The sequence below is a fragment of the Lissotriton vulgaris genome, chromosome 12 (genome assembly GCF_964263255.1).
Source record: "Lissotriton vulgaris chromosome 12, aLisVul1.2, whole genome shotgun sequence".
Lineage (NCBI taxonomy): Eukaryota > Metazoa > Chordata > Amphibia > Caudata > Salamandridae > Lissotriton > Lissotriton vulgaris.
Window position 1 is genome coordinate 138382944 of NC_141700.1, and position 16247 is coordinate 138399190.

The following is a 16247-nucleotide window of genomic DNA, read 5'->3' on the forward strand; positions in this document are numbered from 1 at the left end:
AGACAAGTCCAAACTTTGTGGGCATGGTCCACTGCCCAAGTACACCCCAACAGAAACTGTGTGCCCTGAGCATTAACCATCAGTCTACAGGAACCAAATATTTTGTCATTGGTGCAGGTCTTGGCCTTTCATTAAACAGATCTTAGCTGCATCCTTGCCAAATTAGAAGCACGCAAAAATACCCTCACCATTATGGCACTATTTGAACAATCCCGGAGCCCAAGCTTCTCAGACACAACTTGGGCTGCAGTTAAACAGTTCTCAAAGCTAACCGTGATTAAACACTTCTCTGGCCCAAAGAAGCGATCAGTGTATGTGCAAACAGCAGTCATTACTTGTATGACAGGACAGTCAAACTCAAGGAAAACAACACATTTATGTAAAAAGGGTAGCAATTTTCAAAGTGTAGTTCTACACAGGCAGAAACCCGTGTATTGGACATCAATGGCCAGTGCATGTTTCTTGATAGTACTGGCATCCAACAACTACGAAAGTTGCAAAGAGCAACATCTAGGCAAGCTGTAGCATTCGGCGTTTCCCTTGCCTAATCGGAAACACAGTTACTGTTCATGTAAACTGCACTATGGTCATCCATACAGACATTCAACATCCAAACCATACTAGGCACAAGGTGTACAGGCATGCAAACATTTCTGCTTTTAATGCTGTGTCACTGCACCCCATATTCCATCCACAGAAACAAATAGTATGAATGAGAATCAACTCTGAAAACTGCTCATTAATCAATTCAAACACTGGATGAGAAATGGACACGTTACATTTGATTGGGCTCATGCAGGCCAGTTACCAAATCAACAAGTAAATGCATATTTTACACTAACAAAAGAAGCCATACTTGTGTCTAACATGCATCTAAATAAAATGAAAATGGCAGAAACAGAGCCAGGTCTTGGAATACAGTTATTAAAAACAATAAAACGGTGTTAAAAAATAACTATTCCAGGTGACTATGTCAAACTTCTCACCTATTATACTGTGCTCATGTTACCCTTTCAAGCAGTCAACAGAATAACAAACAAGTCTACAAGTTTAAAAAGGATATATTATCACTTAACTGACTGGCCATGTATAGGCAAACTGCGTTAGACACAGTTCCACTCTTACGGCTATGTTATAGTATCATTGCCAACAGTACTATCCATCAATTACCCTATTCCAAACTGCTTCCCCTCTAACAGCAAAGCCTGAAGCATACCTAAGCACAGTACTAACACAGGCAGTCATAAAAGTTAGTGCCACCAAGTAAACCTCATTCTTTTGCTGTAACAAATGCAAAGAAAACAACAGTGCTGAACTCACCCAACCATCCCCAAAGGAAGGTAGTCACTATTTCAGTTTACCTTGGATCATGTGATGGTCCAGTTTGCTGCAAGATGATGAAATCACACTTCTGATTCAAAAACTGTGTGTACTCAAGCAACCCACTCACTGGATTTTTCTCAATACACAGCAGCAGCTTCTCCAGCGGTGGCACACGCTCAATTGGGGGTTCTGCAAAATTCAGTGGTGTTCCCACATTATCTCCAAACTCTGTGACATCATCTGTGGCAAAACTGCCATTCAGTGCCTCATCCTTCATTCGCTTCTTCGGAGGCTCACCAGAAGATCCATCCAAATCAAGAGTGTTGTCATTCAATGCTTCTTTTTCTCCTCCATTCATATCGTCAGAACCAAAACCGGCGCCCACGTTCTCAGACTCCTCTTCTCCTACTTCAAATGCATCAGAAGATGGATCCAAATCCTCATCTTTCACTGATTCAGCTACCAGCACCTCATGAGCCTTTCTCTTCAGCTGCATCCTGTCACGCTTTTTCTCAGTGAGGGACCACTTGGGTGGAGTTGTGGCCTCCCTGCAAATGTCGCCTTGCTTCTCCATTTGATAAAGAGTGATGTTCACATCTTTGGCCTTATTAAGTCCTATATTTTTTGCAATGTTCATTGCAGTCGATTGCTCAACGCCAAAAAGATATTCACAGATTTGTTCCCTGTTTACAACCATGGTTTCAGAATCAAATTCTTCAGAGTTTACAGAAGAACTTCCTTCGTCAGTTGAACTTTCTTCGTATGTGGATTCACTTTTGTTTCCAACCTCTGTAGTCTTCTGCACCTGATGGATAGTTGCTGAGATTTCGGGATAATGGTGTGTAGATTTTTCCCTATATTGAGAGGAGTCTTCCTCTGTGCTTATCTTGGAGTTCCGACCTTTAATGTTACTAGAAATGTCTTGTGAGTGTCCAACAGAAAAGTCTGCAATAGACCAACGTGGAGGAGTATCACCTTTTTTCTGAAGCTTCCCTTCTTGGTGCAGCTTGTAGATATAATGATTGACTTCCTTCTTCTTTATTTTAAGTTTGTGTGCAATATCACGAGCTGGAAGGAATTGACCTTTGCCAAGTCGTTGCAAAATATTCAAGATCTCTTTCTCATGATCACTCTTTAGAGAAAGGTTTTGCAGATGAAGTGAAAGGTTATCAAATGCTTCTGTGGAGCACCTCTGGGTGTTCTGTGGCCTACACACAGAATACTGGGTTTGCGGCCAGTGACTGCTGTTGGTTCTTGGGCCTCCAAAGTTGGTTTGTGGACTGCTATAAGACGTACCTCGGGAATAAGCCTGTTGATTCCTATAGGATGTGGCTTCACTGTAATAGCCCTGTGGGTTGAAGGTTGCTGTACTCCTGGAAAGAGGTGCCCGAGTTCTTCCTAAATGAAATGGCGCTGGGTGTCTGAAGGTTCTTTCGTTATACAAAGGTACATGCCTCAAAACTCCGGCTTGATTAGTGGGGAAGCCTGTATTTTGCACTGTCGGGAAATTTCTTTGTTGTGCTTTAAATGCTTCAGAATTGAATCCCTATGGAACAAAAGAAAGAAAACTGAGAATTACAATTGGAGCTGATGAAAATTTTGGCACAGCTGCTAAGAGACCACCACAATCCTTGTTCATAGTGCAAATACTGGCAAGACTACAATTGTTACCATAGATGTGTGTGCAACGAGCTGTAGGCATTAGTGTTCAGTTCAGAATTAAAAGCTGCTTCACAGAGTCCGGATAGTTGATAAGCATAAAGAATGCATAAGCTGCCCATCACAATTCCCAAATGCTACATCCTCACAAGGACAATCAAACTACTTGTAACACTATCAAAACCTTTGATCATTTCAGTCTAGTTATGGCATGTACTCCAGAGACATACTCCAGTGCCCTCTGCAAGCACATTCAACCTCCCGTGCCATCTTACACTAAAAGCTGACATTGTACACTACAAAAGCCAAAACGGTGGTTTGAAGATGTGCATTGAAGCTTTATGTGAAGTGAATTGTCCAAAAGGTGGCTCAGAGTAAACTACAATTAGAAAGAACAATTAGGTCCTACCAGCACCACAGAAGCCCTGTTTAAAAGATACATTAATGTGAAATACTTAGGAGGTCCTGCACAGGATTTTAAATGTCATTTATACTGCTTTATTTTTAATTGAATTCTGCACCAGGCACAGATTTCTCAACAAAATTCAGAACTGGTATGATAAATTATGAGTTGTAATAGTCACCCATACCACCAAATGATTAAGAGTGACCAAGCCAGCATTAGGTCCAACAATCAAGTACATGTGCAGGGGTGTGGCATTTCATAAAATATCTGCATGGCCAAGAGACAGGTAGCTTCATAAATCTACTTGTCCTATAACAAGTCACTTGTCCCTTTGGTGGCACAAATTGCACCATCAAATAACAGCAGCAATTTCATCTGGTTATGTAAGACTAATAATATAGAAGGATTTTTTTTTATTGAGGGTGGGTGGGGAGATGGGGTTACCAGCTTTTCCCATACTGAGAAAGGTTGGAAATTTACCTCTGACAAAAGCAGAAGTAAAGTTTCTTCAAGGGCTGGAAAAAATGTGGTTGGCGAAAAAGTGAACTTGTAAACACTCACCAGATTTTTGCTGGGGGAAAACTACACATTCATATTTGTAAGACCTTTTGTTTTTTATTAAAATGCTAGCTCTCTCTATTGGCTGGCTTCACTGTGTCGGACAAAATTCTGCTCTTTTACAAGGAACATATTTGCACACAAAGCAGTTTTGTTCAGTGCCAGTTATTACTTTGGCAATGTTGCCTTTTTGAGAGCAAAAAATGACTCTAGGAAGAGCGCACTGGCAAACAGGACCAAGCCTACCTGCTAAGCCCCAGGTAGAGGAAGGAGTATTGTGCAGACCAAGTGAGTAACAAGAAAATTAATACATCCCCCACTTTGAACCAAAGCTCTTATGCCACGAAGCAAGTGAAAAAAACGGTTAGACCTGGCATATCTTGGTGTGATTGCACCTGACTTTTTGCCTCTATCTCCTTTGTTTTAGATGCTTTGGGTGCGTTGCCACTGCTGATCAGTGTCAAAGTACAAGTGTTCCCGGTTTAAAGTGAAATGGTAATTGGTTGGCCACGATTGGTGTGTTTGCTTTACTAAAGTCCCTAGTGATGTGCACTGTGTGCGCCAGGGCTAGTATGCAAAGGCGCGCAGAGAAGGGAACTCAGGCCTGCACGCGGCTTGCTAAGTTAGCATGTTGTCCTGACAAGAGCAACAACTTGTCAGGCCTTAATTTCCCTTTTTCACACACATTGGGCACCCCTGTGGTAGGTCCCAGTTAACCCCCACCCGGGCAAGGTGCAGTGTAAGTAAAAGTCAGGACATATACTACGGTGTGCTTTATGTCCTGACAGTGAAAAACACTCCATTTCGTTTTTCACTGCTAAAAGGCCATCCTGCCTATAGGACAGAATGGGTGTTGTGTTTGTTAGCCTATTTTCCTATCAGTTTAAAATGGAGAGGTGAAGTTTAGTATGTACGAACTCAGTGTCATAACATCTTTCTGTGAAAGTGGATTTGTCACTGTGTGGTCAGACACCACTCTTTTAGAAAGTGGCTGAGTTTTGTGCCTTTAGCATTTCTGTGTGTGCCGGCTGAATGTGGATTGACTGTCTGGATCCAAGAGGTGAGAGGAGCTGGGAGAGGTCTTGACCCAGGGAGGAGTTGAGATGGCACCAGGCTGCCCTGCATCTGGAGAGTAGGGGAGGGAAGGGGAGGGAAGAGGTGTGTTGGGGGGGGGGCTGATGTTGGGGGGGGGGGGGTTGGGGCAATACTCGGGAGGTGAAAAGGCCTGGGCTGGTGCTATAAACCAATTGACCCATCTCCTGCTGGGTGATTTAAGGATCCAGACCCCCAGTAGCAAAGGGAACAAAGGGAAAAAGGTAACACGAAGGGAGACACCCAGAACTGATTTAGGTAGGGGGTCAGGGACCCCTGAGCACAAAGAACTTCAAAGACATGAAGGAGTATAACTAAGAACTGAAACTCCTAGAATTTGGCGTAGTTTTGAATGGCGAAATGGACAGGGCGAGCCTGCAAAAGCTTTGACCTCTTTCGTGGTCAGGAAGAATCTGTCAAGGAAGAAGTTGCTGAAGAGACTGCTGGATAGGACTGACCCTTGCTTCGTGATCTGGGGCTGGCCTGCAGTTTGTAGCTTTTACGAAGGAAGAGACTGAAGGGACATTGCAGTGGATGGTGTCCCGTCCTTCTTGAACAGGACTGTGCTTTGTGCGGTGTCCTGAACCCCAAGGGCCCGAGGTGAGCTGGCTCCCTGTTTGGAAACACAGGAACATAAAAAGTTCCCGGAAAAGTCCCAAGCAACGAGGTGTGCGTGTGCTTTTTCAGCTCGAGACCCTCAGAAGTTGGCAACGGCCATCGGGAACATTTGGATGAATCTTTAACTCAAGAGGAAATTTCTAAGGTTATCGCAGGTCTCCCGGGTGACAAGGCCCCAGGTTCAGACGGGCTTACCCCTGCATTTTATAAAGAGTACGCGTCCCTCCTTGTACCACACATGGCTGAGATGTAGAACAAATCTCTGGACCTGGGTGGGATTTCCCCCACCCCTCCCTTCATGAAGCCATGATCACTCTCTTATTAAAACCGGACAAGACAGAGTGCCCACTATCATTAATTAATAGCGACAACAAAATCTATGCTAAACTTCTCGCTAATCGTCTCCTCCCACTCATGCCATTAATTTCTCGTCCAGACCAATCGGGGTTCATACCGGGGTGCGCCACCTCGCATAACCTGCGCACCATTTTCTCGGTCCTTCACCAAATCAAACCCTCTCTGCCTGCGGCAGCAGCCGCCCTCCTGGACGCCACCAAGGAATGTGATTCCCTTGAGTGGCCCGTCCTTTTCTACCGCCTTCCTCACCTGGGCTTTAGTGACGATTCTGTTAGGGAAATAGAGTTCCTTTACACACTCCCTACGGCACGGATCAGAGTCAACGGGCAGGTATCTGATCCCATAGTAATCGCTAAGGGCACACAGCAGGGCTGCCCTATGTTATTGGCCATTGCTATGGAGCCTTTGGCGGCGCGCCAGCACCACACTCAGCGAGGCATTGGTTTCTTGGCTCGTGAATTGGTCACATCTATGTATGCCGATGACTTCACGCTTTATATCCGTGAACTGCAAGAGAACATGGCTCCCATGACCAGGGAGGTTATCAGTTTTGGCTGCTTATCCGGGGTCCAGGTTAACTGGGGCAAGTCTATTCTATTCCACCTTACAGATGCCACGCAACCATTCACCACGGACTACCCATTCGTTTGGGCTGGTGGTTCTACGAGATAACTTGGTATCTGGCTGACCATGGATTTAGAAGAGTTATGGAGATCAAACTTTGGTTAGGCAATGAACTGGCTGGAAATAAAATGCAAATGTGGCAATAACTTCTTTCACTGGCAGGGTGCCATCGCCACCACAAAAAAAAGTGTGCTCCCAAAATTCCTGTACTTGTTTACCATCTAGGCTCATTCATGTTAAATATTTACATCGGCTATACTCTACCCCCGCCACTCTGCATAGGATGGGACTAATAAATAATGACAGATGGATGAGATGCTCTGCTCCCGGCACGGACTTTAAAAGTTTTCAGACTTTTGGCTAGATGTGTGCTCCATAATTAGCGAACACATTGTACCTAACCCCCCTACTGTGCCTTCTGGGTAATGTCAAAGATATCTCAGACGCTAATCGCAAGCTTGTCGCAATGCTGCTGGTGCTCGCCAAGAGACGGTGGCGATTCACTGGGACAGCAGACCGGCACCTCAGGCTAAACACCGGTTAAACAACACTGCCCATTGTCAGACGCTACTGGGTGAATTACGGGAACTGATGCTGCCCGCAACAGACCCCCTGGCATATCCTACCTTCACCAGCTTGTAAATCCAGACATACACCCAAAGGGTTCTCCTCTTGCCGGAACCATACAACCAACGCAGATCCTGACACGATGCACTCCGGACGCTTCACGGAACACTCACAAACCACATAGACACAAACTACTCCTCTGCTCTTTTCCCCTCTCCATCGGATGTGCTGTGGTTTGGTGTGCATTATTTTACTTCTATATAGCAATGTCAATTTAGTTTCTGAATACAGAATAGATTGCAGTCTTTGATCAAAATGATGTTTGTGTCATTCCAACTGTTCAATACAGGCTTATGGAAGAAAAAAAAAATGAGGTGTACAGAAAAGGCAAAGGAAGGGAAAGCAAGGTACTTTACTGTAGGCTCCGATGGTGAAGGGATGTAGGGGCAGTATGAGGCCCACGGGTGGAGCAGAGAATAAAAGGGTGGGGTGGGTCATAGGGTTGAAGTAAGAGCAGGGGCCAAGAGGCACAAGAAAGCTTTTTACATGCCAGCGCTATGAGTGTACTGGAGCTGCAGAAGGTCGATGTTCATCTCGTGCTGGAAGAAAATAAAAAGGACCATAGGGAGGGCCCAGAAGCCACAAAAGACCCTACGGAGCTGGCTGCAACTTTGAGCACTGATCTATCATTTTTCTTCTGCTATGCGGAAATGAAAGTGCAGGCCCCAGATTTTGCATTGACCCTTTCACTGCCAATAAACTGTTCAGAGCTACTTATTAACTGGCTGTGACCAACAGGGTTGAACAGCTGTGTATCGAATTTCCAAAAGACTGTTTACTTGTTCTTCGGATAAACTACAACTTAAACCTTCTTGCCCGTGTAAGAAATCTAGATGTCTCGGACGTCTGGATAGAAAAATTCCCCACCCCTGTGACACGTGGGTGTCCAGGTCAGAAAATTCCACCCCCTCCAAAAAAACGCATTGTGTCGTGCGGGTGGAGAGTAAGTGCTAGGATTAAAGTGCACGTTACTTACCCTAAAAGCATCTATTTGTAGCGTGTAGTGCTGCAGTTTCACATGCTGTGCACACTCCTGCATATAGTGATGGGCCCAGTCTCTACAATTTGTTTTTCGCAAGAAAGTCTTTTATGGTCAACGTTGCGCAATGTATCTCCTCCCCAGAGGTAATGTGCATGTCCAATTGTTCCTTAAGGGCAATGTTTTTTTCGCCTGCCATGCAGGGAGTAAGGTCATTTTTTTTTGCTGGGGTAGAGTTTGCTGTCTAACATGATTGAATTTAGCGTATATTTGAAGCAATTTAATACCTGCTGGGGAGGCGGGAGGGTGCATGTGCATGTGAATCAACTACACACTACGAATAAATGCTTACAGGGTAAGAAACATACTCCATTCATAGCATGTGTTGAGTGCAGATACACATTACGCTTAGACTGTAAAGGGGTACTCCTCTCACTGTGGCTTTATAGAATCAGATAATGTACTTATTTGCTTGAAATAATGTCGGCAGAACTTTTTGTCCAACTAGAGATTGTTGTCGGGCTTTTACATCTACACAATTGTGTTTGGTAAAATCGTGTGGGTTTTTCAAGCAGCCGCTTTACAAATATCTGGATAATTAAAAAGGCGAGCAAAAAAATCAAAACAGTCCCTATCTTTAACTAAAAAAGAGGATAATCCTATCCATAGTGTACCATCATAACTCAAGAGATCCTTACACTTGAAACCACTCTATCAACATGTATACACAAAGAAAAAAACAGTTTTTGTAAAAATTTTAAACAATTTATTGCAAGATATACAATATCAAATGCTAATTACAGTGCCACAATATAAAATATTTAAAAGGAGTGTCAGCACCCTTCCAATGGTTCAGTAGTGCAAATATTATAAACACAAAACCAAGGTTAAAAAGCAAATGGCTATTAAAAACAAGTTGTCGACGCAGCGTTTCGGTTTTTATGATGACACCTTCATCAGGACAGGGTTCTATACAATAAAGCATAGTATTAACATAACATTTTAATACTATGCTTCTTTATTGTATAGAACCCTGTCCTGATGAAGGTGTCATCATAAAAACCGAAACGCTGCGTCGACAACTTGTTTTTAATAGCCATTTGCTTTTTATCCTCTTTTTTAGTTAAAGATAGGGACTGTTTTGATTTTTTGCTCGTCTTTCACTCCTCGTCCCCAGACTGGAATCGTGAGGAGACCTCCCTTTCTGTTTTTTACTAATTCCAAAGGCGGGCATTAATACTGCCTTTTTCCTTGTGGAATGAGCCCAACAGGGTTTTATGTACCAAATTTTGAATGCATTTGACAATCCATCTCGCGACTCATGCCTTTGAGATGGTATTAGCCTTCCTTAGGGTTGTTAAAGCGACAATTGCGTTTTCCGAAAGGGTTTGGTTCCTTCCACCTAGCATGGGGGCCCTTTTAACATCAAGTGTATGTGGTGCTCTTTTTAAATGGTCTTTGGCTTTGAGAAGAAAACAGGTAGATATAGTGTCCGATTCAAGTGAAAAGGTGAAATTACTTTTGGCAGAAACATTGGGTTGATGCGTAATCACATTTTGTCTTGGAAAACCTGGAAATAAAGTTTCTCAATAGTTAGGGCATGTATTTCATTAACTATCCTTAAGGATGTAATTGCGATGAGGAAAGCCACTTTCCATATTAGAAAGTGCAACTTGCTTTTATGCATAGGCTCAAAAGTCGTGGGCATCAATCTTGTTAACACAATGTTTAAATTCCATGACTGTACAGGAGGTGAAAGAGGTGGAATTACTAGAGTCCCTCCATGAAAGCTTTCACTACAGGTATGCGAAAAAAAGATGGACGTGCTCGGTTTTGCAGATATGCAGCAATTGCTGCTAAATGTAGTCTTATGGAAGTATATGCTTAATGTGATTTCAGTTGCTGTTCACATGGAGTGCAAGGGTCTATATTGTGTGCAGACAATAGTGTAGAAAGAGTTTCAATTTTGCTGCATAACATGCCTGTGTGGCTGGTCTCCTGGCTTCCTTTAGTATGTCCATACATTCTGGTGGTAATTGCAAGTACCCAAGCTCTAAAACCTAAGGATCCAGATTGCAAGGTTGAGTTGTTGTGCATTTGGGTACTCGACTCAGCCCTTGCTGCTGAGTGAGAACATCTGGAAGGTTGGGAAGTTTCTTCTGATGTACTAGGGAGTGCTAGTAATGTTGTATACCATGGCTGTTGTGCCTATGCTGGAACTGTGGGGATCATTATGAGTTATGCTTGCCTGAATTTCCTGACCAGCTATCGAATGAGTGGGAGAGGAGGAAAAGCGTACGCCAAGATCCCTGCACACATGTGGACAGAGCCAAAGCCCCTCTCTAGTGATACTCACATAACTATCTGGTGACAGCTAAGGGGTCAACAAAGACCATTAAAAAAACCTGGTCTTTGCTCCTCTTTTGAAACATAATGGGCACCCCTTTGCCTCTTACATAATCTGATGTAGTCTTGAGATCTGCACAGATTAGTTTTCGGTGCTTTTCTAAACTACGGTCGACAAAATACTTCATAATAAGCTGAAGAGCAATAAAATACACCAAAATCAAACCAGACAGCCTGATCTCAAAACACACTTTTGATCAGTGCTTTTAAACAGTTTGAGTCAGAGTTGGTGCTCTACAAATAAAACTGTTATATGAGAATACAAGAAAGTGTATTTAAATTTGGAAAAATGGTAAACCGCCATACAAGAGGCAAAAAAAACAAAGCTACGTCCCACAGCAATCAAGATGATAGGAAAGATATGGCAGTATATGAATATGATTATACTAGGTGGGATAATAAAGTAAAGAGCTGAAAAAGTCAAAGGAACAAATATATCAGGGAAAGGTTGTGGTAGTTTTACATTATAGCATATGGCAGGTACATTGTAGAGTGGCAAAGTGAGAGGAAAAAATGGTCTGGAATGTAGGAATCACTAGAGGCTGATATTAATTCAAGCGTGTCTTCCTCTTGCAAATTTTTACACAACCCATAAAAGTTGGATTAACGGGTTTGTACGTACACCGATTTTGGACAAAGTGATTATAAAAAAATAATTTAAAAAAATAGAGCATGTAACATGCCAGGATCAGACATTGCGAGAGGAGTAAGCTGGAACTTTCAATTCAGATGTCCAACTGTGTGCAATTTATCTACAATTCCAGTAAAAGTGGCCTCAGTGAGGTTTGAAGGCTCTCCTGCTGACCTGTGGTTCTTGGCAAATGATCCCTGGACCTCACAAGTCCTTGACTTAATCTCTGGGGGTCTGTGAATGTTTAGACAATTATACAATATTAGCAGATTAATAAAGAATAAACACAAAAAACAAATTTGGAAATGTTAAGAAGCCCTCCAAATATGAAGCAAAGTGAAATTGGACGTTAAAAATTAAGTTGGCATAGTTTGCTTGGTTCGTGGGAGAACGACATAGCAATCAGTATGGAGGATTTGTGGCCTAAATTGAAGCACGAATATACAAAATAAAAAGTGGAGGGTGCACCAGGAGTAAAAAAAAAAAAAAAAAAACAACATTTTAGGAGCCTAGGGTACTGGCTCCAGCCAACTCATTAAATACAATTTCGATTTGTGTCGTTTTTTGTGTGAATTCTAGAAAACAGTTAATAGTTTGGGTATTTGCTTGATGTATACTTTTTTTGGTAGATTAGTGTATTTGAGGATCAAGTCGTAGAAATTGCTGTGGCTGGAGTCCGGTACTTCCAATAGTGAACAAGTGGGGATCCACAGTCCATGGGTTAAGAAGCACTGCTGTGAATGAACTGTGGGTGGATATTGGTGGTCAGGTGGGGAGGATTAAGCAGACACTTGAAGATACTTGTAGGACGAGGGTTCTCTGGGTTAGGACGGTAGACCCAGCAACAAAAACGGGCATTGGCTTTAGGATAGATTTACTGCCGTGATCGGTATTTTATCCATTTTGGACCTTCTGTATTCGTAGTTTACTTCCCGCCCACCCCCGTTACCTGTTGAGATCTTCCCGTGTGAGGCGCCGGCATGAAAGTCATGGATGAGGCTTCGGGGAGCTGGAACCCAAGTCCAGGTGCTCCTCTCGGCTTCCGAGTCGGGGCTTGTCCGGGCCAATGCCAAGCTGTGCCCGGCTCCCGGTTGCCCAAACCGGATGTCAGCCATACACCAGGGCCGGGTGGGTCGGCGGGAGGCTGGTGATAGGCCACGGCTTCCGCGGTGAGGTCCGAGGCATAGACGCTTGTGCCGAGGGAATCATCGGGTTGCCATGGAGGGCCCGGGCGACTTCTTAGGCCGAATGCCGGCCTGTGCCCGCCTGCATCGAGTGAGGCAGCAAGAGGCTCAAGCACCCGCTCAGCCGCGGATAACTTTCGGTTTCCATTCCCAGTTCTGCTCTCGTTTCCTCGTCTCAGCGTGCACCCAGGGCGGAGTTACAGTGGGCGGCAGCGGCTGCCATCTTGAGAGGGGAGGTTTTCCGAGGCAGTCTCGGGTTTCAGATAAGGAAGCGTAGAGATCTAAAACACACGGAGTATTACATCTCAGAGCGTAAACAGAGGGGATACGTGCCATGTGCAGCTCGGTGTATCCGCTGTGAGTGGCAAACTCCCCCGTGCAATGCAAACGGTGCCCGACAGGACTCCAGCTGGAAGCTGGCCAGTCGGTGTCAAACAGGACAGCAACCTACGCTAAAGGGTCTGGCAGTGCCGAGTACCAATATGAGAGGATGTGACATTACTGCCAGAACAGGTGACCTCGGAACTGGGAAACCAAGTTCGAGTCCCGGCGTCAGCTCTGCAACCTGCGATTCTGGACAACTCACTCAACCTCGCGGTGCTAAAAAATAAAATAATTAACCCGATCTTGTGTAATTTAAGTGGTGCTCGTGTGAATCGCGCCGATGTCCTTGGACCGAGTCCTCTTTCTATAACACAGTAAAAGACCTGCCCAGAAGCAGCGCTATTCACATTAAAAAATATAGGAGCCAAGATAATAGCACAACACTCCAAGTAAGTACAAAGACCGTACTATAAAATCCCATCCCTAATAAAATTATAGTTTTAGTAGCCAACAGTTTCCCTTCAGCGCCGCACACAAGTGTTGGCGCTTATACGACAGACAAGGCAGCAGTATGCTGGAATGTGCGAGTACCAGTTTTAAAAACATCTAACCATGCTGAGAGGCCCTCAATGACCACTCGCTAACAGAATGATGGTACGGCACACATCAAATTCAACCAGGCCCCAAAAACAAACGTTTTGACTTTTCTTAGTGAAAATAATATGCCAAGATTCACCAAGGTGGTAGAGTGAGCATCAGACCAGCACAGGGGGCAGTAGTGAAAACTATACTAGTACAGCGGCTGCGCACAAAATTCGCTCTCTTGGAACTTACTTGTAGCTTATGTTACGAGCAAGATGGCTACCAGCGCTCATCCAGCCTGTCGGTGCCATGCATCGAAAGCCCCCACTGTCCCTATTCCTCAGAAGCCCAACACCATAGAAAGAGACAGGACAGCTGGCACTCTCCTAGATGTCCATTCTCTAACAAGCATTGGAAATGCAATAGGTCTCGCATTAGGAAAGTTTGAGCGATTGGTATTGTAAATGACACTTTATGTGTTGGTTTTGAAAATAGCAAAATTAATAGCTGTCAGTTACAATGTCAATAGTTTTAACTTTCGCAAATGTGACACCTATAGCATTTGTAATGCAATGTGTGTTTTATTTACATGACTTAGATGTATTGATATTACAAATAACAATCTTTTAATTTTCTAAATAATTAATACTTAAATAAAAGTTATTGTAGGGGGGCGTGGCCGAGACAGCGATGTGAGCAGACGCGTCTCGTGTGAGCTCCGTCGCCCCCGCTGCTCAATTAAGCCTGTTTCAGCGAAGTCCGGGGGGGTTTCTGCTCCTGGGGACCCCCTGTGTACTGCCGACCCTGCCAGCGATCCCTTCTGGAGGCGAGCCTCTGCCGTTGAAGTCCCTGCTGCAGACGATCGGAGCCCCGGGACCTCGGCGATCGGCCTCTAGCCGCCATCTTGCCGCGGGGTCTGCTGCCGAGTCGCCTGGCCTGGTTCCCACGGAGCGGGCCTGATTGCCGGCCTGGGAGAGACGCCGGTACCCCCCGAGCCCCATATGCGGCTGAACCCCTCCAGCGGAGCCTGACTGCTGCCTGAGCGGATACGCCGAGGCTGCTGGTGCCGGACTGCCCCCGGCGGAGGACGCAGCGACTGGCTGGGCGCCGCGGCTAGGAGAGGCCCCGGCTTTGGCGGGAACAGAAGGCCTGACCCGGAGAGGTCGCCGGAGGCCCCCTCCCCACGAGACTCGACCCCGGCTTCATCGCCCGCCGCGGGACACACCTGGTGAGCTGCAGCGCGCCGCCCCCCCCCCCCCCCCCCTCCCTCTGTCTTTCCCTGGAGGGGCCCGGCGATAGGGGGGCCCAGCCGCAGATCTGCCCGCCATCTTCTCCCCCTGATCGGCTCTCTGCGGCGACGCACTTGGAGGTGGTGGACCGGCTCCCTTGTGCACGCGACCCCTGCCTGCGAGCTCCCTGCTGCCCTGGGGCACATCGGCGGTGGGCCGGGAGGCTGATCGGACGCTGCACTCGAGAGAGGCCCAGGCCTTGGAGGGACAGGAAGGCCGGGACTTGCAACAGCTGCCGGGGGCCCCAACGCTGCGAGACCCAGCTCCTGATCACAGCAGGACGACTCCGACCCCCTTTTGTCTGCACATCGCCTTGCCCCCTTGGCTGGCTGTTTGAGGCGAGGTGAGGAGCCAGTACACCCGCTTCGGCAGCCCCCCTGCGCACCAATCTCCTGCAGCCCTCACGTGCCCTGTGGACTACTAACTGGGCAGCCCTGTCTCCGGCCTGCGGGGACCCTGGGGGCCTCCGCCATTTTATACCTCGCAGCCTGACGCCCCTGACCCTAGGCCTTCTATTGCTGGACCGTTGAGGCGCTCATGGGGCCTCTCTTGGACGCTTTCCCGCCACGGTCCGGGATCAGACCGTGTCAGCTTGCCCTTCCTCTCTCAGTGCCCGGGTTCCTCGAGTGGACCATGACCCGCGGCAAAGGGACCAAGCCGGACCCCCCAGCGGCGACGAATAAGGGCACGTCGGTGGCCGCCATGTGGGGCAAGGCGGGCTCGCCGCCCTCATCCGGGGGTCCCTCGACGTCGGGGGGGAAACCTCTACTGCCTGCCGACTCCCCTCCGGTGACCCAAGCCTTCATGTCCTCCTTCATGGCTGACTTAAAATCTGAAATTGGGTCCCTCAGGTCGGAGGTCCACACATGCGTCAAGGAGCTACGCAAGGAGGTCACGGAATTGGGCGACCGGGTTGATGGCCTGGAGAAAACGGTCGACTCCCGCACCGAGGACCTAGAGCAGATCTGGCAGAGGGTGGCGACCCTGGAGGAACAACATATCCAGCTCCAGATCAAGCAGGAGGACTTGGAAAATAGGGGGCGCCGCAACAACCTCCGCATCCGGGGTGTGCCACTCGGAGAAGAGGGGTCCGATACCATGGCTTATGTGGCCCTACTCCTGCACGCGGTGTGGGGCGAGGAGGATGCCCCCCCCACCGCGCCTTGACCGCGCGCACCGGGTCTTCGGGGCAGGGGGAAAAACGGGCCCAATACCCGACATCGTCACCAGGCTCCATTACTTCACGGAGAAGGAGGCCATACTGAGGGCGGCGAGGGACAACCCGGACCTGCGCTACGAGGGACACAAGATTCAGATCTTCCACGACCTGGCTCCCACCACGCTCCACAGAAGGAAGGTCTTCCGCCCGATCACGGAGAGACTCAGAGCCCTTAATATTTCCTACCAGTGGGGACACCCCTTTGCCCTCATCTTTCGGTGGGAAGACAAGCGTAGGGCCCTCAGATCTTACCGGGAAGCGGCACAACTGCTCGGCATGCCGGAATCCCCGGACCACAGCCCGCCTCGCCCTCACCATCCAGAGAAGGCCCCGCCGCGCCCCGACTGGTCCACGGTGCGCCGACATCGC

At 46.9% G+C, this 16247-nt stretch overlaps 1 protein-coding gene across 3 annotated transcripts in view; it reads right to left on the reverse strand.

Moving 5' to 3' along the window:
- The window catches only part of ADAR (adenosine deaminase RNA specific), a 261026-nt gene that overhangs the window by 215781 nt on the left and 28998 nt on the right, over window positions 1-16247 (reverse strand). Inside the window, exons 1-2 of one of the 3 annotated variants that reach the window (XM_086947600.1) lie at window positions 12230-12716; window positions 1362-2869 (exon numbers count right to left, since the gene is read on the reverse strand). In XM_086947600.1, coding sequence (XP_086803726.1) covers window positions 1362-2869; window positions 12230-12271 — 1550 coding nt within the window. In that variant the 5' untranslated portion in view covers window positions 12272-12716. Of the gene's footprint in view, window positions 1-1361; window positions 2870-12229; window positions 12717-16247 lie in introns of those variants that run through there. The other 2 variants (XM_086947601.1, XM_086947602.1) reach the window with 2 other exon arrangements.